This window comes from Acipenser ruthenus, chromosome 1 (assembly GCF_902713425.1).
Source record: "Acipenser ruthenus chromosome 1, fAciRut3.2 maternal haplotype, whole genome shotgun sequence".
Classification (NCBI taxonomy): Eukaryota; Metazoa; Chordata; class Actinopteri; order Acipenseriformes; family Acipenseridae; genus Acipenser; species Acipenser ruthenus.
This window is the reverse complement of record NC_081189.1, coordinates 54,003,647-54,030,609: the sequence shown is the minus strand read 5'-3', so window position 1 is coordinate 54,030,609 and position 26,963 is coordinate 54,003,647. Positions and strand designations below refer to the sequence as shown.

Sequence of the window (26,963 nt, the reverse complement as noted above, 5' to 3'; positions counted from 1 at the left end):
TATGAAATACGACCCCATCGGCTCGGGGTTAACTGACAATTTTAGAAACCTGAAATCTTTCCATGTTCAGTTGTCTTGCGAATGAGCCCATCGCGATGCAGAAAATTCACTTTACGTGAAGCCGATCTGAATTAGAAGGTCCGATACCAGAAGATCCGACCATCCCTTCATGTCAAAGTTAGACTAGTTTTAATTATTCTCCAGGGTAGCCCCAATTGTGTCAAACACATAACTCAGATCAGCTTCCGGTAAAGTAAAAAAAATAAATAAATAAGTACATCGGATGGTTTGATAATGTTATTTAAAAGCATAGGTCTGTAATGTATGTATTACTGCATTAAGGTTTTTGTTTTGTTATTTCCAAAGTAGCCTAGTTTGACACATTAGGAGGCAGTGTGGTCCAGTGGTTAAAGTCTAGGCCTTGTAAACAGAAGGTCACTGGTTCAAATCCAACCTCTGTCACTGACGGTCACCGGTTCAAATCCCACCTCTGTCACTGACTGTCTCACTGTGTGACCCTGAGCAAGTCACTTAACCTGTGCTCCATCCTGTGGATGAAATGTTAAATCAATGTCCTATTGTAAGTGACTCTGCATGTGATGCACAGTTCACAGTTCACACCTCTGTAAAGTGCTTTGTGGTGGTGGTCCACTATGAAAGGCGCTATATAAAAATAAAGATATAACATTATTATTATATTACCCTGGAGAATAATTCAAAGTAGTCTCACTTTGACATGAAGGGATGGTTGAATCTTCTGGTATCAACCACAAGCCGAACACAAAAAGATTTCGGGTTTCTAAAAATATTAATTAACCCAAAGCCGATGGGTATATGTGTGTACTTATAACCATCTTATTAGGGCATTCCCTGTAAAATCTCACATCTGCAGAGCAGGGGAGAAATAACTAGATATAAAATATCAACAACATTCCATCTTATTCTGTTTGCTAATTGAATTTTCAGATGTCACGCTGATAATTTTCTTGATAATTATTTCAGCTTCATGTGAAATTCATCCTGGATAATCCATAGAAATACAGAAGAGCAGACTGTAAACGGTATTTCCTTTGAAACTTAAAACATATTATAAAAGAAACGTGCCACAGACCTAATTCACTCGGCACACAATGTATGGTTAAGTATTATGGTACGACAAGGTGGTGTGATGTGTTAATAAAATCAATGTACATTTCTCCAGGCTCAAAATGTTTTGGTTGTTTTACCAAAATTAGATTTTTATGAAGCCTACGTATGTCAGGATGTTGCAAATCTTTCTAACATAATATGTCAGTAGTATTACAGAAACCCCCTTCTGTTTGTAATTGCATTTCAGTCTGTCACTGAGCTAACATTTAGGATGCTGTGGAGTGTGTATATTTTGGGGCTGCTGGTGGTGTGCTGTTAAAAAGGTTCACTGGTTAGAATGTGTGATTGACCAAGAAAAGTACAGAATCTGTGACTGCCGTTTTATAATGAAGTTTTGCCAACCCGCAATCATAACTGGTGCTGAACGAGCTCCAGTTGATATCAATTTGATCTCAATCTGCTGCTGATAGAGATGACCAGGTCTGATGATTTTAAATCACTTTCAAGTCAATCCCAGTGGCAGATGGAAATAATGCATAAAGACTCAGGTATAAAACATTTAAACCTAAATCCTGCCTTTACTGTATTTCACAGTTTGACTTTTAATTTTATTTTAGAAATTCTGAACACAATGCTTGAGATGTTTGTGATGGATTTAAAAAGATTTAAAATAATCCAGCCATGACATAAAAATGATTTTAAGAAGGAATGATTTATCTCTGGTTACAAATTGTGCAGACTACAGCTGCTGTTTCATTTTATTGTTTAGAAAGGCATAATAATAAAGCTACACTTAATGCTAAAAACAAACTGCATTAAATAAGCTGACATACTTTATAAGTAGTAAAATCATGGCAAAGTGTATAAAGCATGGTGAAAGCAGGGTAAAGCCTAGAGATGAACTGTATGGTAAATGCATAGTATAATCATGGACAAACTGTAATATGACCATGCAAATTTACTGTGGTAAACTTTATGAGGGTAATACTTTACTTAACTTTTGGAAGCAGTGAGGAATATACTACACATTCTCTAGCCAACACTGTATACAGGTCTTTAAGGCAAACTATATATTTCAGTTTTTTATATTTTCTTTACGAATAAGTCACAAAGTAATAATATTATTACTATGGTATTAAGGCCATTGCACACTGTATCCGATAACGCATCCGAATTTAACGTGCGTCTAAACAGAAAAAAACAACCACATTCCCTATTGCACCTTGCACACTGAGGCCGGAATTGTCGTATGACGGTGATGCGTCAGTTTTGGAATCGAAACAAGTTCAATTTGATCCGATTTGACGTGCGTTAAAAAATACATTGACCAATGAAAAACGACTGGGAAGACATGTGGGTTCTTGCAGTACCCTGAACAAAATGGAAAATCTAATTGTGTGTGCCGCCAAACAAAAATTACTTTATGATAAATGCAACAAAGATTACAAATACTTTATAAAACACATATGGAAAGACATTGCCATGGACTTGGGCATGAATGATATGTATTATAAAACACTGAAATTATGAACTGATAGCATACATAAACACGTGGACTTTGTGCAGTATAGGTTATTACAAGCATATACTTTTTATTTCAATTGTAGTCGAGGAAGTAAAGAAACAATGGCCTAACCTGGAGACACATACAGGTAGTGGACAAAAAAATGGAAACACCAATGTAAAAGTCACTTAATAGGGCGTTGGGTGTTCTCGGCAGACCGTTATATGTATTTTGCCTCGCCAAAAAAAAAAAAAAACACAAGGACTAACCTCATAATACGGTAAACTGTTCATGAATGCAATTTACTAATAGGCAGGTGCACAAAAAAGTACATTATACAGTCACAACCATAGTTTTAAGTAAATCTCCTTTGCTACTGTCCTTTTCTCCAGTACCTCATTCAGAATCCAGTGAAAAAGTAATTATAACAGTTAGTGGGTCTGTATTTTTATAGGAAAACAATTCACTTTAAATGTTCTCATGTCTTCCACGGTTGGTGATTTATTTGAAGACAATGCTAATAATTAATCCTTGAAACTCCTAGTAACAGGTAGGCAGTTTAAATTGTCAGGATACAGATACTTTCTGAAAACAGGAAGACAAGGTTAACGGGCAAATCACTGACCTTGTAGAGGAAAATGTAAACAGTTTTAAAGCTGTTAGCCCTGTACACCTGAATAATTTGTTTCCCATAATCTTCCATGTGTCTAACTGATCAGTAAAATATACTGTATTTAATTCAGTATGCTCAGCATCCTGCAACAGGCTTATTTAATTATACTTTTGACTCTATTTAAATGCTCAACAGATAAACAGTAAATGCTAAATTGTAGAATATTTAGTTATTTATGTCCACCTTTTAGACATTCTATTTTCACCATCAGTGAATTATCAAAAAAATAGAAACATAAATAAATGTACAAATAACAACAGACACGTAAAATGTCCCCTTATTGTACTGGTCAGATCGATCTTTAGCAGAAATATTTCTGATCTTTGATGCAGCTGGTGTCTTTTTCATTGAAGACATTTAAAGAAATCATGCAGTTCTATGCAGTATGTTCAATCATTTACCGGAAGCAAACTAAACTGGCTGCCAGGTTCCTAAATGCAGTGTAACAGGTACTATCAATAAGGCAAACATTTGCTGTATTTATTTTTAAGTGATAAAAAATATGTGTACATACACTATTCTTTCAGAAATGTACTACATATTAGATGGCAGTGGGTAAATGTCACGGAAATTGTGAAATCCACGATAACCGTGAAGAAAATACAGCCTTATTGCCCACAGAGCCTCTAATGATATTTAAATAACAGATTCATAATTTTGCCACCTGTGTCTGTGGCCCTTTACTATCCATTAGGGTGCATAAGTGGTGGAACGACCTTCCTACAGATGTCAGGACTGCCCAGTCCCTGACAACCTTCCGGCGCCTCCTCAAGACACACCTCTTCAGACAACACCTGTAAAACTCAACTCTTCCCTTCTGGACAATATAGCATTCTGCCTTTAATACACTTTAACTTGCACTTATCTGCTCCCTATTTTACTGTATTTAATCCTGCACTTAATCCACTTAATTTTGTATTTCACTTGCACTTGCATCTAACCCTGGCATAACTATAAACACTGTTATCATCTGCTCTTGAACTGCCCCAATACTAAATCGTACTGTGTTTTGTATTTGCTCTTATTAGGACTGAAGTCACTGTATTTTGTATCTTTATTATTTGTTTATTTAGCAGACGCCTTTATCCAAGGCGACTTACAGAGACTAGGGTGTGTGAACTATGCAACAGCTGCAGAGTCACTTACAACAACGTCTCACCCTAAAGACAGAGCACAAGGAGGTTAAGTGGCTTGCTCAGGGTCACACAATGAGTCAGTGGCTGAGGTGGGATTTGAACCGGGGACCTCCTGGTTACAAGGCCTTTTCTTTAACCACTGGTGTCTGCTAAGAAATAAATAATAATAATAATAATAATAATAATAATAATAATACAGATCTTGGAATACTGTCTCAGGATGCTTGCATTTTTTTTGAACACATAGTGTACAACATCAAGTGATCCCAATCTGTACAATACTAGACTATGTTACCCTGAATTCCTTTCAATCCCATACTACACAACACATTGATCTTGTTGTAGACATAGGCTCTGACTTGTATAAATATCATACAAAGTAAAATAAATGTACTGGCTATCATGTTTGTTGGTCTCAATGCTGACCCCATTAAAACTTTCCCTTTTATTTTCGGCATGCAAATTTGTATCCACTATTTTTAATTTGTTGTATCTTAAATGATCTTAAACAACAAGAGGTTGCATGGCAACCTTTTTTTTTTTTTTTTTTTTTTTTTTTTTTTAATTTAGTCGTTGCTAATTAGTTTTTATTATTTTCTCCCCAATTTGAAATGTCCAATTATTTTTTAGGCTTAGCTCACCGCTACCACCTCTGCGCTGACTCGGGAGGGGCGAAGATGAACACACGCTGTCCTCCGAAGCATGTGCCGTCAGCCGACCGCTTCTTTACACTCTGCAGACTCACCGTGCAGCCGCCTCAGAGCTACAGCGTTGGAGGACAATGCAGCTCTGGGCAGCTTACAGGCAAGCCCGCGCCCGGCCAGACTACAGGGATCGCTGGTGCGCGGTGAGCCGAGGACACCCTGGCCGACCTAACCCTCCTCCCCCCCGGACGACGCTCGGCCAATTGAGCGCCGCCCCCTGGAGCTCCCGTCCACGGTCGGCTGTGGAATAACTTGGACTCGAACCGGCGACGTCCAGGCTATAGAGCGCATCCTGCACTCTAGCGAGTGCTTTTACTGGATGCGCCACTCGGGAGCCTGTGGCAACCATTTTTTAATGAGATCTTTTATCCCTATTTGCCAAAATGGTCGAAAAGGATGAGTACATTGAGATTTTAGAAACAGAAACTGATCTCATGCTAGACCAATTTTAAAGTTTTTTAAGCAACAAGAACAAGAAGCAACATTATGCATATAGTCGTTGCCAATTATTTTTTATTATTTTCTCCCCAATTTGGAATTGGCAATTATTTTTAGGCTCAGCTCACCGCAATCACCCCTGCGTTGACTCGGGAGGGCGAAGACGAACACACGCTGTCCTCCGAAGCGTGTGCCGTCAGCCGACCGCTTTTTTTCACACTGCGGACTCACCATGCAGCCACCCAAGAGCCACCCAAAGAGACAACGCAGCTCTCGGGCAGCTTACAGGCAAGCCCGCAGGCGCCCGGCCAGACTACAGGGGTCGCTGGTGCATGGTGAGCTGAGGACACCCTGGCCGACCTAGCCCTCCCTCCCCCCGGGCAGCGCTCGGGCAATTGAGTGCCGCCCACTGGAAGCTCCCGTCCTCGGTTGGCAAAGGAATAGCCTGGACTCGAATTCGCGACGTCCAGACTATAGGGCACATTCTGCACTCCACGCGGAGCGCCTTTACTGGATGCGCCACTCGGGAGCCCTGATTTATGTACACTTCTAATTCTGTAACAGTACAAATCATGTGTGCTTACCACTATGATACCTGCAATGCTTATGTTTTACCCATAGCATGTGTTAAACTAGAATATAAAGCAGTTAATAAAAATGTCAAACACGGCAGTCCTTATAATGAGCCTGCTATAGAATGAATAATAGATGTTACAAAAACATTAAAATCAGCAGTATTTTATTGTAGCCTAATACAGGGAAGAGACTGTAAAAAACTTGTATATTATTTAGCTGGCTTTTAGCATGACCACCGCAAACCATGAATCTTAGACATGCAACATATGTTATTGTAACACCAGTTAAATACAAATGAACAACTGGTGGTGATTTTGTTGTCCCATTTACCGCACCCAGTTATTTTCTCTTCAAAATATTGCCTATATTTGAAAAGGGGACAGTTATCTATTCAGGGATACAAGATATTTAGTAAGAAGTGGAGTCTAAGTGGAGTTTGTGGCCATTAAATGTCTCAACCTAGTTTTTCTGTATTCCTAGAATGAGTGGAATGAGTACACTTGTGAGATGGCCATCTTATAAAAATCTTTACATACTTTTTAGGAGGAGAGAATAAATCTATTCAGTGATACCAAGATATTTAGTAAGAAAGGGACCTAAGTGAGGTACTGTAAAGAGTAGAGTATCAAGGAATGATGTCCAACTACTTTTGGCTATTTTTTGGGTCTCAATTCAGTATATTCTCTCTAATTTTAGACCACGGCAATCCAAACTGATCTAACCATGCTATCACAATGAAATTCATGCTGAGCAGCTGTAGAAACCAAACTTCACTAATAACCTATCTGAACAGGATCTGGTCCCAACTGGCTCGGATTAGGAGGAGAAAAGGTAGTGTTTTACTCGAGTTAAACCATTTGATTTTTCATTCATAGCTTTTTGTTGTAGATTAACAACATTGTGTTTCGTTACCTTTGATATTTAGTACAGCAGGATGTTGCAGAACTGATATATTATGAGATAACTATCTTGTGATTTGTGAGGTTTTTGTGCAGAAGCAACAATTATTTAATTTAAATCACGTATCATAGACTCAAAATAACTATTGGTATTAATTTCAACTTTAATATCACTTCACAGTGCTTTACATGAAATAATTAAGCTAATCCTTCAGCTTTTAATTCTCAACGTTATATATCTTTTTTCTATTTCATGTATGTATTTTGTGTCCGATTTTTTATCACAAGAACGTTGTATTAAGCAACCACTTTCTACTATGCTTGTTGTTTACTCACTGAAGAATAACTGTGTGCAGTCCTGTATTTTAAGCCCATTTGTAAGTAATTTAGTGAATACATTTTGCTGCTTTTTCAAAGCCTGGGTTTGTGTATGTAGGCACTATTCTATTAAATATAAACATGAAACAAGTATTTGAATGTTACTTCTCTGCCAGTTTGAGCTGCTTGCAGCAAGACGTTATGTATATCGTTATCTCCTGAATGAATCAATGGAATATGTAAACAAATCAAATTTAAAACATATTTTTAATACTGTGAAACTTGAATTAACTAGGCACTAAAGGGATATGTGTGGCTAATTATTATGCCTCTCTTATTCTCTTACATTGAAAAAAGAAAGTCCATTATGGGGGTTACTTACTGGCAAAAGCAGCTGACCATTGAGTTTAGTTGCCTGTTCAGTATGTAGTGTATCGGTTTAATGTTTATTGGTTTGCATAGTGCACCATATGGAATTGGATTGAAGGAGAAGAAAACCTGCTGACAGAAATCCTGTAGCTCACATAAGCTGAAACCAACATGATGCATGCTTAGCATGAGCAGACCTATTCATTTTCCTGTCGACATTTGGCATCTTGCATCCATGCTACTGTCAGGATGTGAAATTATGGTAAACATTTCTCACAGAAGCAAAATGCTTGCAGTGTTATTCTGAGACCAGCATAATGTTTGAAAAGTAACACCATGGGCAAAACTTTCAAATGGCACAATAACCTTTGTTCAATTAATTATGCTGTGTTTTGGACTGGAACTAAAATCACTCACAAGGCTATATTTTTTTTTTTTTTTTACTGTTTGAGTTTTTAGTGGGCTGCTGTAAGACTTTTAAATAATTCACCATCAAACTTAAACACAAACGTATAACCAGCACGTTTTAGGTCATTGAGGAATTTACTCTCCAATTTAGACACTATGGGGGTGATCTAAGGGTTCAAAACCCCCATAATGTTGCCGTAAATCATGTTTAGCAGCCGGAAAGACTGATTTTACCAGCCGCTAAAAATGCAGCGTATGTAAAGAATGGTGTTCACCTGGCGTTGTGCACCCACTATCAAATTTGTATGTTGCCATCATTAATCCATTAAAATGAAGAAAAGAGCATGGAATTGGGAGGGATCTGGAATACTAAGCAGGCGCAAACATTATAATGAGATGTAAGGATTTTGCCTTGCACTTGGGCAATTGCTGACCCTCCAAAAACTTTACTTACAAGGTGCAAACCATTGTAGAAGCGAGTAACTAAGAGCTATATAAAAGCACACACCTGCAGAGACCTGTCACTGACTTCAGGATGGCTGCTGTGGTACACTTCCTGATGCAGCGACACTTGGTTCTTGTTGAGGAGAGACAGGAACACGTTCGGAGGAGAAGGGCAAGACTAAGAAGACCCTGCATATTCAACCCCAGGGTCACTTTGTTTGGGATGCCGGACGATGTGGTGCTAAAGCTTTATCATCTCATTCTGCAGGTCATCCTGGACCCAATTGCTGAATTGAGGGATGAGCTAGACCCCAGCGTCAACCTAGGGACCACTATCCCTGCACATGTTAAAGAGCTGTGTTGTCTGCATTACTTAGCCTCTGGTTCCTTTCAGACCACAGTTGGAATGTCTGGCGGGATAGCCCAATCCACCTTTTCCAGAGAGCTAGGCAAATTTCTGGATGTCATGCTAAAAAGGGCAGGCCAATACATATAATTTACTAAGGATACTAGCATAAATGATGCTGGCTGAGGCTTTTCCAAACAACTATGTTTATGCTGTGACCTCAACCGTAAGGACTCCGAGCTCCTATTCAGAAAACTTTTATTTGCTGCCCGTCCTCAGACATTTTTTTTGGTTTGTATTTTTGTGCTCCACAAATGTCATACAGCACCTACTACTCTCTGTACTCCCAAATCTGCAAGTGCGGACGCTAAATAGACCGATGCGCTCATTGAGACCCTCATTATCATAATCATTATTTTGGGTGAGTAAAATACAACATTACCTTGAAGTCATGTGTACTTTCAATAAATACAGTACATACTTTAATGCTAATTTATGGGGTATTAACTACAACCTTACATTTTATCTGTAATGTTACCTTGAACTACTGTACAAAAACATGGTTTTATAATAAAAACAAAAATAACAATTATTTTTATTTGCTTGATTGACCACACACAATATGGCCTTGAAGCAAATAAACACAGAAACAGAACCTTTTTTTTAAAATTCCAGCGCTGCAGATGGAATATACTTAACAAAAGGCCTGCATGCACATACTATATATTTCTAATATTTGATACTGCATTGAAACTGCACTAATGCTATAACAATATAAAGCATCCTGACTCTCTGTAAACACAAAATATGATATAGATTTCCCTTCCAAAAATATGGTTGACAGATAGGTACATTGGTAGGTTAAACTCATTTTCTTAATATTTACAAAGAAATATGTGTAGGTGTATTCGTACTGAATGATTTACATGTTAAACCAGATAACATTTCACTGTTAAATGTCATTTTTTTAGTGTGTGGTGTACCCAGACTATTTATTGTTTTATTTATTTTATTTTGCCTCCACAAAAGGAGCAAAAGCAGACAGTATTTTCTTTTCATGACTAGCTACAGTTTTTCTTTTTTTTAATGTACTCGTGCTGTATTCGTGTCATTTGCTTCGCTCCTGGTGTGCATAGCCCTTAAGTCTAGGTCAGTGGCATAGCCGTCTGCCATGTGCCAAAGTGGTGCACTGCTGTACTCCACAATTTTCTCAATAAAGTTCCATTATGGTTCATGTTCAGAAGAAATTAACCATTTCACTGCCATGGTTTTAACCCCTGACTTAATCACATCAATAATAATACAGGTCTTTTCCAGATATTTTTCATATATCCATTTTACTTCATGTTAAAAAAAAAAAAAGCATTCAATCTGATATCAAATTCCGCTTTGATTATGTCCCGGAGGTTACTACATAGGGTGACAGATTTTCAAAGCACAAAACCGGGACACATCGCTAAATAACTGATGAGACCAATTAAACCTGTTACATATAGGCTTATTTAATGGTTGTTTAAATAGCTGTCCTCACACTTTTAGTATTATCTTTTTTTTAAGCAGCTAGCTAATTTCAGGACACTCCCGCGTGTATAATTTGTGGCTAATTAGATTAACTTGCTATATTGTGTTATATATGTATTGCTATTTTTTTATTGAGTTTATTAATATTAATAATAATAATAATAATAATAATAATAATAATAATAATAATAATAATAATACTTCATTCTGTAGGTTGTTGTTAAAAATACATTTACGTTTTGGTATTTTTTACTCAGTGCGCCAGGATGGCTCTATTTATCTAGTAGTGGATTCATATGCTTGCATCCTCTCACTGCTCTGCCTAGTTGTGTCTAAATCCTGCCAGAACTGAACAGCTACGAAATTACTGTATTTCACATAATTGAATATAAACTACCGGTAAATGAAAATGCATGGTGCACTGAGGAATAATCACATATGTCTGTGTTAATCACTTTATAAAAATAATGTTCTTGATTACCCTAGTACCTTTTTTTATTTTATTATGTTTTCACTGCAGGTGCATAAAATAAGTTATAACTAGGGCTTCTGTTTTTCGGTTTTTATTAATTAAATTTTTCGATGATTATTTTTTGCTATTTTCGAGTTATATGTAACTCGGTGCTTTTGCTTTTTATATACTTTATGAAATTATTGTTTTCATACAGTTACAATATGTATAGTAACTCGACAGTACTTGCACACTTAACCTTCTTTCCTTTGCTGTCTTCCACAACAAAATCCTTATGGTCAAGGGTACATTCTTCTGGGGTTTTTGTGTGTTCATGCATTTGTTTACATTTTGCTACAATTTGCAATTCTGTTTTAAATTCCACAAGGGTGTAAATACTATGTACAGTAGACAGTCAATTATCCAAACTAAACACCTACAGTTAAGGTAATGAAACACTGTAATTAAACATACCATATACCACATTTTGAAAATCATCAAAGAATGCAATTCAGTACAACTTTGACACATTACAGAACTTTAGGAATCATTAAACTTCAAAAATTCAGTAAAATGTTTCTATACTTTGATATTGCATAGTCCATATTGTTATTTCATATTAAAGCCTTATGCTCTGCTATACATTTTTTTTTGTCCTACATAAGCTAAACATTTAAGCATAAATACCACATGCAGAACTGTGTGTTGTGTTAGTTGATAAAACCTCAGGATTAATAAATAAATTAATAATAACAATGGTAGATCTGTTTTTAAATACAAATTCGTACTTCTACTTGTTCATTTTCCAATGTTTTGCATACCGTATCCTTGTTAACTACGGTTACCATATGGCTCCAGATTAACCGGACGCTTTGAGACAGACCGGGATTTCAAAATTCCCCCTAAATTGAAAGTAATTCCCGTATAAATGAGCCCCACCTTTGCTGAGATTAATCCTGCTGTGGTGGAATTGCTTGGGCGCAGCAAACAAGTCACACTGATCAGCTGCTTCTGATCAGATCTTAATGAACGAATAGCTAATTTATCGATAGAGCAACGAGATTGTATTTGCAGAATAATATGGGCGACTGAATTTTAACAAACAGAAAAAAAAACAGCGACTGGCTGCAATTCATTCTTAGTTTAATACAATTATTTGACGCGCATGCGGGTATTTAAGCATCATTATTAATTGTAGGTAAGGATGGGTCATTTACACCTTCATTTATTTCAATTTAGGGGCAAATTTGAAATCCCGTTCTGTCTCACAGCGTCCGGTTAATCTGGAGCCACATGGTAACCCTATTGTTAACCAGTGTGTATAAAAAGACTGTAATAATAATTTTGCTTTATACTTGAAGGTGTACAATACAATGTAATTTTGTTATAAAACAAAACTGTTACTTAGTTCCCACTGACACACAACCTTTTAACAAAGTTATGTTTAAATTGAGTTACGATGTTGCTACAAGGTTGTGTGTTAGCGGCTTCTCAATGACCTCATGAAGCACGTGAAGCTAGTGATCTAATACAAACGCTCCAATACGCGTCGGGTCTGCTGGCAAATATTGTAAATAAACGCCGGAGGCATTTAATTGAAGTTTTACGGTATTATATTTGCGACCAGAGTGTGGATCATTCAAATATTTGGTGTTATATGTATTGGAACAGTGAATACCAGTGAATACATCTTCTACACCAAAAATTACTTAGTAAGCCAGTTGTCATTGATTTGTAGCCCAGTCAATTGATCAGTGGTTCACAGCTGTTTCCTATTGTTTGGAAACTGGTGGCCATCTTGGCTCTGGACCATTCCCTATTGTACCAGAGCCAAGATGGCTGCAGGCCTCCCCAACACTCCAACACAAAAAAGTCTTAACTTAAGTCTAAGACTTAGTTTAAGTGCAGCGAAATTGGTCTAAAGTAAGACCTTGAGATAAGTCTGTTGCACAAAGCAAAACTTAGCAGGTCTTACGTAAGACTGGGCTTAAGCTACTGTTGCTAAGCAACGAAGACCGGTCTTCGAGTCTGTCTGGCGACGTCAAAGTGAAGAAAATAAATTTTAACGAAGAAGAAAAATTGGCAATTGTAGAAGTAATTATTAAAATTGTAGAATAGTAATTATTAAAAAAGAAATAATATTGGGGAGGTTAGCGGTGTCATTAAAAAATTCAGACAAAAATAAAGCATGACAAGAAATTACTGGACGGGTAAATGCCATCAACCCAGCAGTAAATCGTACTGTAAATGAAAAAGAAAATGGAAAAATCTGCTGGCTGAGGCCAAAAAAGAATATTCAAAAAAGAAACCAAAAACTGGAGGTGGCCCTTTTGAAAAACTTTCCCAGTTACATCTTTAATACTTGATATTTATGAGGAAACATGTTCTATTTTCAGTAGAATTGAAGGGGGTGCAGAGACGGGAATTGAGGATAACATGGTGATGGTAACAGCAGGTAAATCCAATCATTCAAAATTCCACTCTGTTCTAGTGGAGGTCCAAAATATGGTAATCACTCAATTTCAAGACAGTATAAATCTTGTTTAGGTAAATATACAATAAATACATAAATAAATGTCAACGTTTTTTTATAGAACCGTGCAGTGAAATTGTATATACTGTGGCATCCTAACGACTCTTTTCATGATGCACATGCATCAACATGAAATTAATAGAATAAGAGAAACGCAATTGGCAAGTGTATGTTAATAAACTATAATAATAAAGTAACAAACTAATGTTAATAAACTAACTGTCAAACTAAATTAACACAACACCCCTACACAAGTCAAAAAATGCAGAAGCAGCTTTAGATTAATTATTAATACCTGTACAGGAGCAATAGTCAAGACATGGACAAAATTGCACACCGACTTGTGTCTGTTTCAGGTTTCTTTCAGTATCTCAAACAATTTCCAACTTTTTGTAACAAGAGAAACAGCAGCGTGTTTCGCTGTTTCTTTACATGCCATTTTGTAGTGATGAGGTGCACTTGTGGAAATCAGAATACAAAATGATACAATGATATGACGACGGTTCTGGAAAGATTTAATAAACCAATCAGTGTGCCTCAAGACACCGTCGCGATGACAAGTCACATTTGAAAATATTGAATAAACGATTTGAGATTAAAGTTTGATGATGAGGAGTTATCAGCAGGGGTGGAAAGTACCGAAGTAGAAATACTTCGCTACACTACATAAGTATTTGTTTTCGGGATCTGTACTTTACTTACGTACATTATTTGTGGGATACTTGTACTTTTACTCAAGTACGTTTGTTTAGAAAATACTGTACTTTTTACTGCACTACATTTCCCTGAAGCATCTCGTTACTCATTCAGCACACTGACTCTTGCGCTGGCCAGGATTCTGACTGGGTAAAGCAGAGCTACATGCGCAGTGTCTGCTTGTTTTGATGATGACATAGTATGTTGATGCCCAACCAGAGACCGTTTGATTTTTAAAATAACCAATCAACAAACACAACGTTTAGCTGCAGAGGATGCATTAGTAGTTTAGAAGAGTAATAGGAATCTACAAGCAGTTTCTAAACAGGATTTCACATTTTTAACATTTGATCCTATAACTGTTTCATGAATTGTGTTTTATTTATGGATAAAGGTTGTGACTAAAATTTAAATTCCTGATTTGAGATTTAAACTAATCATTTGAGCCTGAAGGAGCGGGCTTAATCGTGTGGTAATGCCAGCTTTGTGCAGTTACATGCCCGAGGCCAAGGCGAGCAGGCTCCTGAGGGCTCAAATGCTATTAGAATATGGATATGTTAAACAAAATTTAAAAACTACATTTTTCTAATAGTTTTATCCTGATTTTATGAAGAACTAGTTTTTGTTGCTAAGTGTTTACGTCAGTATTCCATGAGTAATGCGGTTTTCTCAAAAAACGTCTGTGGTCTGTTGAGGCTCTTTGGTTTAATCCTAGCAGTGGACCCTGTACTACTGTAGGCTACATCCAGTTGTGGCGTAAATAACAATTTAATACAGTACTGTATTTAATTAAAATATTCTACTTACATGCAGCTGTTCGTACCCTGTTTGTTATCGATAACTTTTTTTTTTTTTTTTTAAATAGGATTTGAGTACATATTTGTACAGCCAGCTAAATATCAGTATTTACTGTTAGGCTACTTTTTTTAATGTGTTATTGGTAATCGTGCTGTTGTGTTCATAAAGTTTATTCAAAGTGCTGTCAGAGAACAGGTACCATGTCTGTATTGCTGGTGATCCGTTGAAATAAAGTTATTTAACGTCAGTCTGCATCCATTTGTTTTACAACTTGTGAATAAAACCATAGAGTAGTTGCTATAGCCACTGATTAACACATTTTTTGGACTGAGTTTAAAAAAAAACCCCAAAAAACGTTATTTGCTATTCTAAATTTAAATAGATACAGTAAGGACAGCTAGAAAGTAGACACTGACAGACTGTATTCAGAGTGTGTGTACAATAAGAATGGAGATTTTCTTCCATCAAGCAGGAAAAGGTCAATAATATTAGATGCAAATACAAACTGTAGGTCTGCAGGACAGGTTTTTTTTCAGGCGGATTTCCATGGGTAGAATTTAAGGGCGGCTACTTTTTGCTTCTGATACTTGAGTACTTTTAAGATATGATACTTTTGTACTTTTACTCAAGTAGTTTTCTAGAAGGATACTTTGACTTTTACTTAATTTTTTCCCAAGTAACAGCACTTTTACTCAAGTAACACGTTTTAATACTTTTTCCACACCTGTTATAAAACAGTACTGTATTAGTTGTGAACGAATCGCGAGTGGTGTTCTTTTAAGCGAAGTTCCTGTTCCTTTAGGCGGAGCATTTACAAAGGGAAAAATCTGTTTCACCATAAGGGTGTTCTGTTAGATGAAGTGGTCTCTTAAGAACATTAGAACATAAGAAAGGTTACAAACGAGTGGAGGCCATTCGGCCCATCTTGCTCATTTGGTTGTTAGTAGCATATTGATCCCAGAATCTCATCAAGCAGCTTCTTGAAGGATCCCAGGGTGTCAGCTTCAACAACATTACTGGGGAGTTGGTTCCAGACCCTCACAATTCTCTGTGTAAAAAAGTTCCTCCTATTTTCTGTTCTGAATGCCCCTTTATCTAATCGTCATTTGTGACCCCTGGTCCTTGTTTCTTTTTTCAGGTCGAAAAAGTCCCCTGGGTTGACATTGTCAATACCTTTTAGAATTTTGAATGCTTGAATCAGATCACCGCGTAGTCTTCTTTGTTCAAGACTGAACAGATTCAATTCTTTTAGCCTGTCTGCATATAACATGCCTATTAAACCAGGAATAATTCTAGCCACTCTTCTTTGCACTCTTTCTAGAGCAGCAATATCCTTTTTTGTAGCGAGGTGACCAGAACTGAACACAGTATTCTACATGAGGTCTTACTAATGCATTGTGAAGTTTTAGCATTACTTCCCTTGATTTAAATTCATCACTTTTCACTCATATATCTGAGCATTTTGTTGGCCATTTTTATAGCTTCCCCACATTGCCTAGATGAAGTCAACATAAACTCCTAAATCTTTTTCATAGATTCCTTCTTCTATTTCAGTATCTCCCATATGGAAATTTTTATTGCCTGCATGCAATACCTTACACTTTTCTTTATTAAATGTAATTTGCCATGTGTCTGCCCAGTTCTGAATGGTGTCATTTTGAATGACCTTTGCTGCTGCAATGGTGTTTGCAACTCCTCTTATTTTTGCTTACTATACCAGAATCTAAAGGCCTTTGCACACTCGATCCGTTCAGTCATTTAGAATCTGTCATCCGAGAAAGATGTGTTAATATCTTACTTCAGAGCGCTGATGTGCAGTAGAGGCTTTGTAGTAAATATACTTAGTTTCATTATTTTAATAAAAAAAATTCAATACAATTCTGTTAATTCTTACATAACTTTGAACACAACAAAATGTTAAATGTAATATAAATTTAATGATCAGCAAACACTGATGGAAGACGTGTACTAATTATTATGTTTCTACTAGATCTACAATAATGTTGTTACGCAATACATAAAAAAAACAAAACATGATATTACACAACACGGTTGTCATAGCATCAGGAACCATATGACCAATATTACATTTTTTCACTCGCTCTTGTAATTATGTATACTGTATATATATATATATATATATATATATATATATATATATATATATATATATATATATATATATATATATATATACACTGAGTGTACAAAACATTAGGAGCACCTTCCTAATATTGAGATCTGGTGACTGGGCAGGCCACTGCAGTAAGCTGAATTCACTGTCATGTTCGTGGAACCATTCCTGGACAATCCTAGCCTTGTGGCATGGGGCATTATCCTGCTGAAAAAATCCATTAGCAGATTGACACACTGCTGCCATGAAGGGATGCACCTGATTGGCAATGATGTTCAGATATCCTGTGGCATTCAAACGTTGCTCCACTTTTATCAAGGGGCCCAATATGTGCCATGAAAATACACCCCACACCATCACACCACCACCACCAGCCTGCAATGTTGACACGTGGCATGATGGATGCATGTACTCATGTGGTTTTCTCCATACCCTAGTCCTCCCATTAGCGTGAAACAGCAGGAACCGGGATTCATCAGACCAGGCAATGTTTTTCCAATCCTCCAGTGTCCAGTGTTTTCGTTCTTTAGCCCATTGCAACCGCAGTTTCTTGTGTTTTGCTGAAAGTGGAACTCTGTTACGTCGTCGGCTGCCATACCCCATTTGTGTCAAGGTATGACGAGTTGTGCATTCTTTTATGGGTCTTTCGGCACCAATGTTGTACTGGACTGTCAGTTGACTAACTGTAGCCCGTCTGTTGCTCTGCATAATTCGTGTCAGCCTCCTTTGGACTCTTTCATCAATGAGCCGTTTTTGACCACTGGCCTGCCGTTGGCTGGATGTCCTTTGGGTGGTGGGCCATCCTTGATACACACGGGAAACTGTTGAGCGTGAAAAACCCAGCAGCGTTGCAGTTCTTGACACACTCAAACCGGCGCGCCTGGCACCTACTACCATACCCCGTTCAAAGGCACTTAAATCTTTTGTCTTGCCCATTTACCCTCTGAATGGCACACATACACAATCCATGTCTCAATTGTGTCAAGGCTTAAAAATCCTTCTTTAACCTGTCTCCCCTTCATCTACACTGATTGAAGTGGATTTAACAGGTTACATCAATAAGGGATCATAGCTTTCACCTGGATTCACCTTGTCAGTCTATTTCATGGAAAGTGCAGGTGTTCCTAATGTTTTGTACACTTAGTGTGTGTATATATATATATATATATATATATATATATATATATATATATATATATACACTAAGTTGGGAAGCTAGCAATGAGTTACTGAAATACTTTCCATCACTTTCATGTACTGCCCCTCTTTTCTGACTGTGAAGCCCTGACCGCTCTTGCCCTGTCACACTTCTTTCTCTGATATGTTAGGCCATTGTTTCTTTACTTCCTCGACTACAATTGAAATAAAAAGTATATGCCTGTAATAACCTATACTGCACAAAATCCACGTGTTTATGTATGCTATCAGTTCATAATTTCATGTTTTATAATACATATCATTCATGCCCAAGTCTGGGGCAATGTCTTTCCATATCTTTGTTGGATTTATCATGAAGTAATTTTTGTTTGGCAACACACACAGTTAGATTTTACATTTTGTTCAGGGAACTGCAAGGATCCACGTTATGGTTGCCACCTTTTCCACATACCAAACCCGGACATATTTCTCATTCAGCTTAGCTCTATCAAAACTGCAGTATACTGTAATACAGTTTAACACAATACCACCAGATCTCAGTACAAAGCAGTATACACAGAATTGTGCTCTTTATATTTCTAGCAATCAAACTTGCAAGACAGAAAAATAGTAGCTATATCATGGCAGGCTAGAGGCTAATCTTAACTGAGACAAGTAGCTGTGGTGATGAGTAACGCTGTATAAATCTTTTGAAGCGACGATCCTGTCTAGTTTTTTTTTTTTTTTTTTTTTTTATAATACAAATAATTTCTGAGCCTGAAAAACCTGTTTGTGAATGTCAGAATTATTTTACAGCCATGGCAACTAATGTACCATATAACTGGAAATTGTAGCTGGTATTAAATTTGCAGATTTGCTACCTTGGTAGATTTTGACATTTCTACTTTTAATTTAAAAAAAAATTAAATACATGATTACTTAATGAAATGTGTCTGCTAAAACAGTATCACATTTACAGTAACTAGATATAGCGTCTACAGTGTCACTGCAGCAACTTAGAGAACAAAGGCCTTCTAAAAATGAGTATATCATTGTTATGAGGCTGTGTGGTCCAGTGGTTAAAGAAAAGGGCTTGTCCCCAGTTCAAACCCCACCTCAGCCACTAACTCATTGTGTGACTCTGAGAAAGTCACTTAACCTGCTTGTGCTCCGTCTTTCGGGTGAGACGTAGTTGTAAGTGACTCTGCAGCTGATGCATAGTTCACACACCCTAGACTCTGTAAGTCGCCTTGGATAAAGGCGTCTGCTAAATAAACAAATAATAATATGGCCCTTCAATTTTAAGATATCAGTAATTGGAAAGGATTACTAACTGCAGTACACTTTAACGATAGGCATTTTGCTAACTCTCAGTTTTAAAACTATAGCTCTGGTTCATTAACATAACACAATGGAATGATCACAGTATCATGTAGTAATTGTAGGACAGTATTGCACTTGTGAAAACTTTAACAATAAAGCCCAAACTAAAACGCTTTAAATTTAAAATTGGTTAATAGACTAGCAAGCACTGGCAAAATCAGCTTTTTTTATATGACACAGACTTTGCGATACCTGCACGGTGGAGAGTAGTATCTACACGTATCAACAATAACAATCCAAAGCAAATTTACACCATTGTCACAGATTTTCTAACAAGTCTGGTATAAACAATTTTGGCTGCTACTTAATTAACTCCTTGTAAAAAAAAAATACAAAAAATACCACAAAACTGCTTAACCTAAAAAATAACAGTCCTACAGGTTACACAGTAGTCAGGCGCAGTTTACACTGCCTGAGTTTCTGATCGCATCATAAATTCCAGATTTCCTAAATCCATTGATGAGAATGTCTGGTCTGCTTTTAATTTTTTTAAGCAAATTGGCTTCATCACTCACTGCCATTCTCATATTCACCTTGACATCCGACACATTCTTTCCCTTGTCCAGCACACTCTTCTTTAACCTGTGCTGCACACACCACCAGTCTGTCAGAGGGTGGGATCACATACTGTATGCCACACTCTGATTGGTGGAAGTATTATTGGCAATCCAATCCAAACCGCCAATAAAGCCATAATAAATTCCACTTCAAAATGTCCTGTTATACAACATGTCAAAGAAAATATTAAAGGAAGGTTGGTGTTTCTTATGCGTTTCCCTTAAAATCGGACATTAGGGCGTCCGGGTTTGTTAATTCCTGCCACCCAGACACAGATGCCAATTCCCGGACTGTCCGCGTCAAACCCAGACAGTTGGCAACCCTAATCCACGTGTCTTCCCAGTCGTTTTTCATTGGTCAATGTCATTTTTAACGCACGTCAAATCGGATCAAATCGAACTTGTTTCGATTTGAAAATTGACGCATCACCGTCGTACGACAATTACAGACTGTGTGCAAGGTGCAATAGGGAATGCATGTGATCGTTTTTTTCGTTTAGACGCACGTTAAATTCGGATGCATTATCGGATCCAGTGTGCAATGGCCTTAAGTCATTAATGTAGATTAGGAATAGCAGAGGACCTAATACTGATCCCTGTGGTACTCTACTGGTTACCTCACTCCATTTTCAGGTTTCTCCTCTAATCAGTACTTTCTGTTTTCTACATGTTAACCACTCCCTAATCCATGTGCATGCTTTTCCTTGAATCTCTAATGCATTCAGTTTGAGAATTCATCTTTTATGCAGGACTTTGTCAAAGGTTTTCTGGAAATCTAAATAAACCATGTCATATGCTTTGCAATTATCCATTGTCGATGTTGCATCCTCAAAAACATCAAGCAGGTTAGTTAGACACAATCTTCCTTTCCTAAAACCATGCTGACTTTCTCCCAGGATACTGTTACCATATAGGTAATTTTCCATTTGGGATCTTATTATAGTTTACATATATTAGAAGTCAGGCTTATTGGTCTGTAGTTACCTGGTTCAGTTTTGTCTCCCTTTTTGTGGATTGGTATTACGTTTGCAATTCTCCAGTCTGTCGGTACAACCCCTGTCTCAAGTGACTGTTGCATTAGTTAGCGGTTTATAAATAACTTCTTTCTCTTCTTTGAGTACTATTGGGAGGATCTCGTCTGGCCCAGGGGATTTGTTTTTTTTTTAAAGCATACTGTACTTACTCGTTAAAGCAAGTCCTGGATCTTGCAGCACTTTACATACACTCGGTTTAGGTCTGCTGGGTTTTCTCGGATTTCCCACATCATGCAGGTGTCACAGATAATCTTAGGTGGTGTTCCTATATGTAGAGACTACTGTACTACTATTCTGGCTTCTGGTAGACTTTTGCAATACCATTTTGTAGTTTCTTTGATTAAATGATGTTAAATAAAAGATCTAAAATATGTTCATCAATTTTTTTTTGGCCATAGCTGTACACTCCACATACAGTATATATTACAGTGGTGTGGTAGCACCACTGTAGTTAGGGTTGAGTAGACACTTTAATGTTAATGTGGCCCATTTTGTTCCGCTGGGATCTGCACATTCTGAGATCTCCAGCGCCAAAATGGTTTACAATTTTGGTCTGAGGGTACAAAAGGGACTGGTCCAGAATATTGCCTTTCGCTGGTTTGGTGAACAAATATTAGTCTGTTCTTAAGTGTGACAGGGGAGATCTGTATTGACTATCTGGCACATGCGTGGTACTGCAGGTAGAGGGCAGCAGTCTCGTAGTATCCGCCTGTCAGTCATGGTAATGACACAGAGAGGTGGGGAAGAGGGTGTGCGGGCTTTCACTCTCTCTGACTGGCTGAGAGGCGGGCCTTGGGAGATTGCTCAGCCCATAAGAACTGCGCTTGGTTGTGCACTCGGGTGGCGGTGTTGGGGAATGAACTGTGACACTGACAGAATAGGTCAGTTTTGAAAACAAGGACCAGGCAAGCCTGGCTGGTGAAAACAGCCTGCCTTAAAATAATTTAAAGAAAAACAGAAGAAATAATTATGTACCCGAGGGGACGTTTTCTAGCTGTACGGGGAACTCTGGCCACCCCAGTGTATAGGTTAACTGAGCGTAGGTCGGAGGCCCGTTCTGACCGGCTTAGCGGCAGTGGGGACACTGTGTAAGCAGCACTTTTGTTTGTAGATTTATTACTGTGTTTTATTTTCCCTTTTTCTTTTGCCTTTTGTTTTCATTATTATTTTCGAGCACTTGTTGTGCACTGGACTGTGTACCTGTATGGGTAACCCTGTGGTCCTGTTTACTGTTGGCAGTATTCAGGCCACGGACAACTGCGCCCTATGCAGGCTAAAATAAATAAAGAAAATAAATAAAACTGGGCACCTGTGCAGTGTTTCCAAATACAATCTTCTGTCTCCTGTGTCAGTGAATACCCCCACCCTTCCACACTAAGTTATAAGGATTTGAAATGCTGGGTTTTGAGCATGCTCAGTACAACTCTTCAGGTTAAATGTTTGAGCACAAAAAAAGAATTGGCCTCGCGAAAAAATATTCTTTGTCATGAGGGGGTCCAATGTTTTTCATGAGAAAAAATCTTTGTTCATGAGGCTGCAATCTAATTTTCGATTTTTTTCAAAAAAAAGACATAACCTGCCTTAAAATGATATATCTTTAGTAAACCATAACATTATTTTTCCTTGTATTGTTCTTGTGCTCCCCTCTACCAGAATATGAAAATATTTTGGGAAATAGCCCTGAGTTAGTGTTAAACAGGGAGTGGGGGGTTTAAAAAAAATAGAGCAGCTAGACTTTTTACAATAAGATAGGAGTTGCTCTGATGTTATGTGGCAAACATATTTAAAAGTTTAAATCAGGAGCTGAATTTATTCACATGCTTTAGGTGTCCAGTATATGATACATTACACACACCCTTTTCATTTATGTTTCCAGTGCGCTTTAGCAAATTATAGGCACTATGTGCAAAGTTATGATAGCTACACCGATTTAATAAACAGTATTTACACTATCTTGTGTTGTGCATATATTTTAAATGCCATTAGACAACAACATTAACTTATATGTATATAGCTGCTTATCAGAGCACTTTACAAAATAAACTATACCAAAAAAAACAACAACAAAAAAAAAAAAACAACAGCGGCAGCATCTTTAATTTTTGCTACCTGTTCTTCTTGCTGGGAGTATTCTCAAATAATATGCTAGTGGTATCATTATCACAAAGCGTTATTATTAATGGATTAAAAATGTACTTTTTTTTACCTAATTAGCTAAATATGTTGGACCTAGATATTTATAGTTGCTGTTTGTAGCTTCCAAAGGTTTTTGTATTGACATTTTTGTCTCATGTGGTTATGGTTTTAAAATGATAAGTACAAATAATTACAATTCTTGCTTTGCCAAAACCTACACCTTTTAGCATCACTGAATCATTAACGCACTACTCAGACCGCTCAACCATCCAGATCTAAGGTGCAACTTGCTCCTGTAAGCGAGCATCTACTTCACAATATGCCTCAAACTATGACAGGCTATGTTGCTGTATATGTAGTTACATATTGTTAAATGATATGACAATGTGATATGACAGTTGAGATTCAAGCATCATTTACGCTTATTTATAGAGTTCTAGTTCACTGCCATTTTACTCTTGAATTTACATTGTTACAGCTGAAGTATGTTAGTATGTGATTATCGTTTGTATGTAAACAGAAGCATTAACCTAGTATACTGCTCAATGTGTGTTCCTGCTTTATTCAAACTTACATATATGGCATGTAAAATAAAGCATAACTAAAGTGTTTTTTTTTTGTAATACTTAAATATAAGACTTTGTTAAACAGGTCATTTGCAGTTTTTTTTATATTTATTTATCTGAAGCAAAACTTTTACCTGAGCCTGCAGCTGTGTAGGCAATTTATAGACAAAAAACATGTACAGGTCCTTGACACATTAGTATTATTCAAAATGTAGGGCTTTGTGATTTGCAGTTCAAATATAAAACTAAATAATAATAATAATAATAATAATAATAATAATAATAATAATAATAATAATAATAATAATAATACTAAGGATTGGCTTATTTGTATGCCCAACAGTATTTCTAAACTAATCACAAGTGAAAGACAGGCTTCACAAATTTAGTGGACCGTAAAAATCTAGTATGTACATGGTGATTGATGATGGTCCATTGAAAGAAAAATAAATAAATAAAAAAGCATGACCATTTTTACTTTGTATTTTCTGAAATTTTCCTTTTCAGTGTTAAGCTTGAAAGCAGTAAAATGAAACATCTTGCTTGCTGTCTATGACTGTCCTTCGAAAATTGATCTTTATGCTGCCGTCATCTATAATAAACCATTTTTTTTTTAATCCCTGTCCATTTCCAGGGGCGATTTTTGATGAATCTGCCAAAAAGGATGATGAAGTGTTCCGCTTGGCGGTGGCTGACCTCAACCTAAACGAGGAAATCTTATCAACGGAGAAAATCACTTTTTCTGTGACATTTGTGGATGAAAACAACCCTTTTCAGGCTGTACAGGAAGGTAGGACCTTAGAACACTGCTTTTATTTATTTTATTGAATGCCACTGACCCTGGGAGTAACACTGCTACAGATAAACTGTTCAAAGAAAGGTGACAGAGTGCGGTAGAGATTAACACCTGTTTACCTTCCCCATTTATTTTACCTATTTTGAGTGTCTGCGCTCAGGACCTGTATATAAACTGGCAGGTTTTAAATGCTGTTTGGTATGATCATGTTTAAAATTACTTAAACTGTGACATTTGACTTCCCTAAGCCCGACAATTAATCCTTAGTGTAACTTTTCATTCAGTTCTGTCAGACTGGAATGTTGCTTCTTCTGCTGTTGAACACAAAGCAGGAAAATAAACCATGCCAACCATGTGACCTGTGAATTGCTGTCATTGAATACAAGCATTTTCAAGCAGTCAGCTTGCTTATTTTGCTGACCCCCCACATACTGTAGGTTTGTAGGCGGGGGTGTTAAGACCAGCTCGGCCAGGAGACAAAAACATAAGATTTTGTCGACAATATCATAATGGGGTTAAATATACAATTATTTGTAGATGTGTGTGTAATATTCACATAGCACCTACTATAGTTAACATATCTTTTTTTTAATTCTGTTGTCTCCATAGGAACTAAGGATTAGTATGTTTAAACACTACAGTGGATCAGCCTTTGGCAACAGTTTACTTAGTGGTAAAGATTGTTGCCCGTTCTCTACCCCTGAAGTATTGTATTGCAGTAACAGTTATTAACTTAGTTTTGTGGGAAGTACAGTATATACAATCTGTAAAGTGAACCTGGACTCCATTAAGTGGTAAATGGTGTAGGGAGTTTGAAGGTAAATTGATATACTGACTTTAGGGAGATGAGCTTTGACAGAAGGATCAAATTTGGAGGGAGAGCTCGCTTAAATGCCACTTTTTGATTTTTACATACAGCTACAGTGCAGTGTGATCAGAATAGCATCCCTTTACCTGACTTTAATCACATTCTACAGATGTGTTTTATATTGTGTGTCCAAACTTAGTATGTTGGCAAATGTATTTATGTAAATCAGAAATTGTGCTTCAAGATAAACAAGAGACAGGAGACATGGGACTTACGTATTTAGGGCCGGGACCCCGACACCAGAAGGGGGCCCACACTCAAATACATAAATAAAATTGCAAATATGAGTAAATGTACTATTTCTGTGCAAGCTATCCTACTCAAGCAGCCGTTAGGGCTAGAAACATTTAGTTTTTGCTAAACTAAACTAAACTGTATATGTGCAGTCAAACTTTTCAGATTTTTATACCCCAGTGAAACAGGAAGCCATGGAAGGCCACAATACAGTTCATTAAGACTGAGATGAACTTAAAGATGTAGAATGTTAATGCAAACTTAATTTTGTTTGATTTTATTTTTAAGAATCTATAAAAATGTATAAAAATGAGGTAACATGCATATGAAATCCATTTGTCATCCATCACCATGGGGAAAGGCAAAGAACTCACAAATGAAAAGAGACAAATGGTTGTTGACCTTCATAAATCAGGCAATGGGTACAAAACAATAGCTAAAAAACAAAATATACCACTTACCACTATTAGGGAAATAATTAAGAAGTTTGAAACCACTGGAACAGTGGTAAACTTGCCTGGTAGAGGACGCAAGTGTATCTTGCCCCCACGCCCAGTGCGGCAGATGGTTCAGGAGGCAAAGGGAAATCCAAGGGCCACAGTTTTAGAATTACAGAACTTGTTTGCATCTTGGGGTCACCAAGTCTCCAAATCTACAATTAGACGCCACCTCCATGCCAATAGGCTATTTGGAAGGGTTGACAGAAAAAAAGCCTTTATTGAGAGCAACCAACAAACATAAGTGCCTGGAGTTTGCTAAACGACATTGGCACTTCAATTGGAACCAGGTGCTATGGTCAGATGAGACGAAAATAGAGCTCTTTGGCAATGCACACCAGTGGGTTTGGCGTCGAAAGAAGGATGCGTGTGCAGAAAAGAACCTCATACCTACTGTAAAATATGATGGTGGATCTTTGATGTTATGGGGCTGTTTTGCTTCCACTGGTCCTGGGGCCCTTGTTAAGGTCAACGACATCATGAACTCTACCCATTACTAGGACATTTTAGCCAAAAACCTGGTTGCCTCTGCCAGGAGGCTGAAACTTGGCCACAAGTGGATCTTCCAGCAAGACAATGACCCCAACCACACAGATTCTTCCTGAGCAACATCCGAAGAATCCGACCCTTCCTCACCAACTATGCTACCCAGCTCCTGGTCCAGGCCCTGGTACTCTCCCGCCTAGACTACTGCAACTCCCTCCTGGCTGGCCTCCCT

General features: G+C 37.4%; 1 protein-coding gene across 1 annotated transcript in view; it reads left to right on the top strand.

Annotated features, from left to right (window-relative positions):
• The window catches only part of LOC117421151 (glutamate receptor ionotropic, delta-2-like), a 662,598-nt gene that overhangs the window by 162,020 nt on the left and 473,615 nt on the right, over window positions 1-26,963 (top strand). Inside the window, exon 2 of the mRNA XM_034035144.3 lies at window positions 24,485-24,640. Coding sequence (XP_033891035.1) covers window positions 24,485-24,640 — 156 coding nt within the window. The remainder of the gene's footprint in view (window positions 1-24,484; window positions 24,641-26,963) is intronic.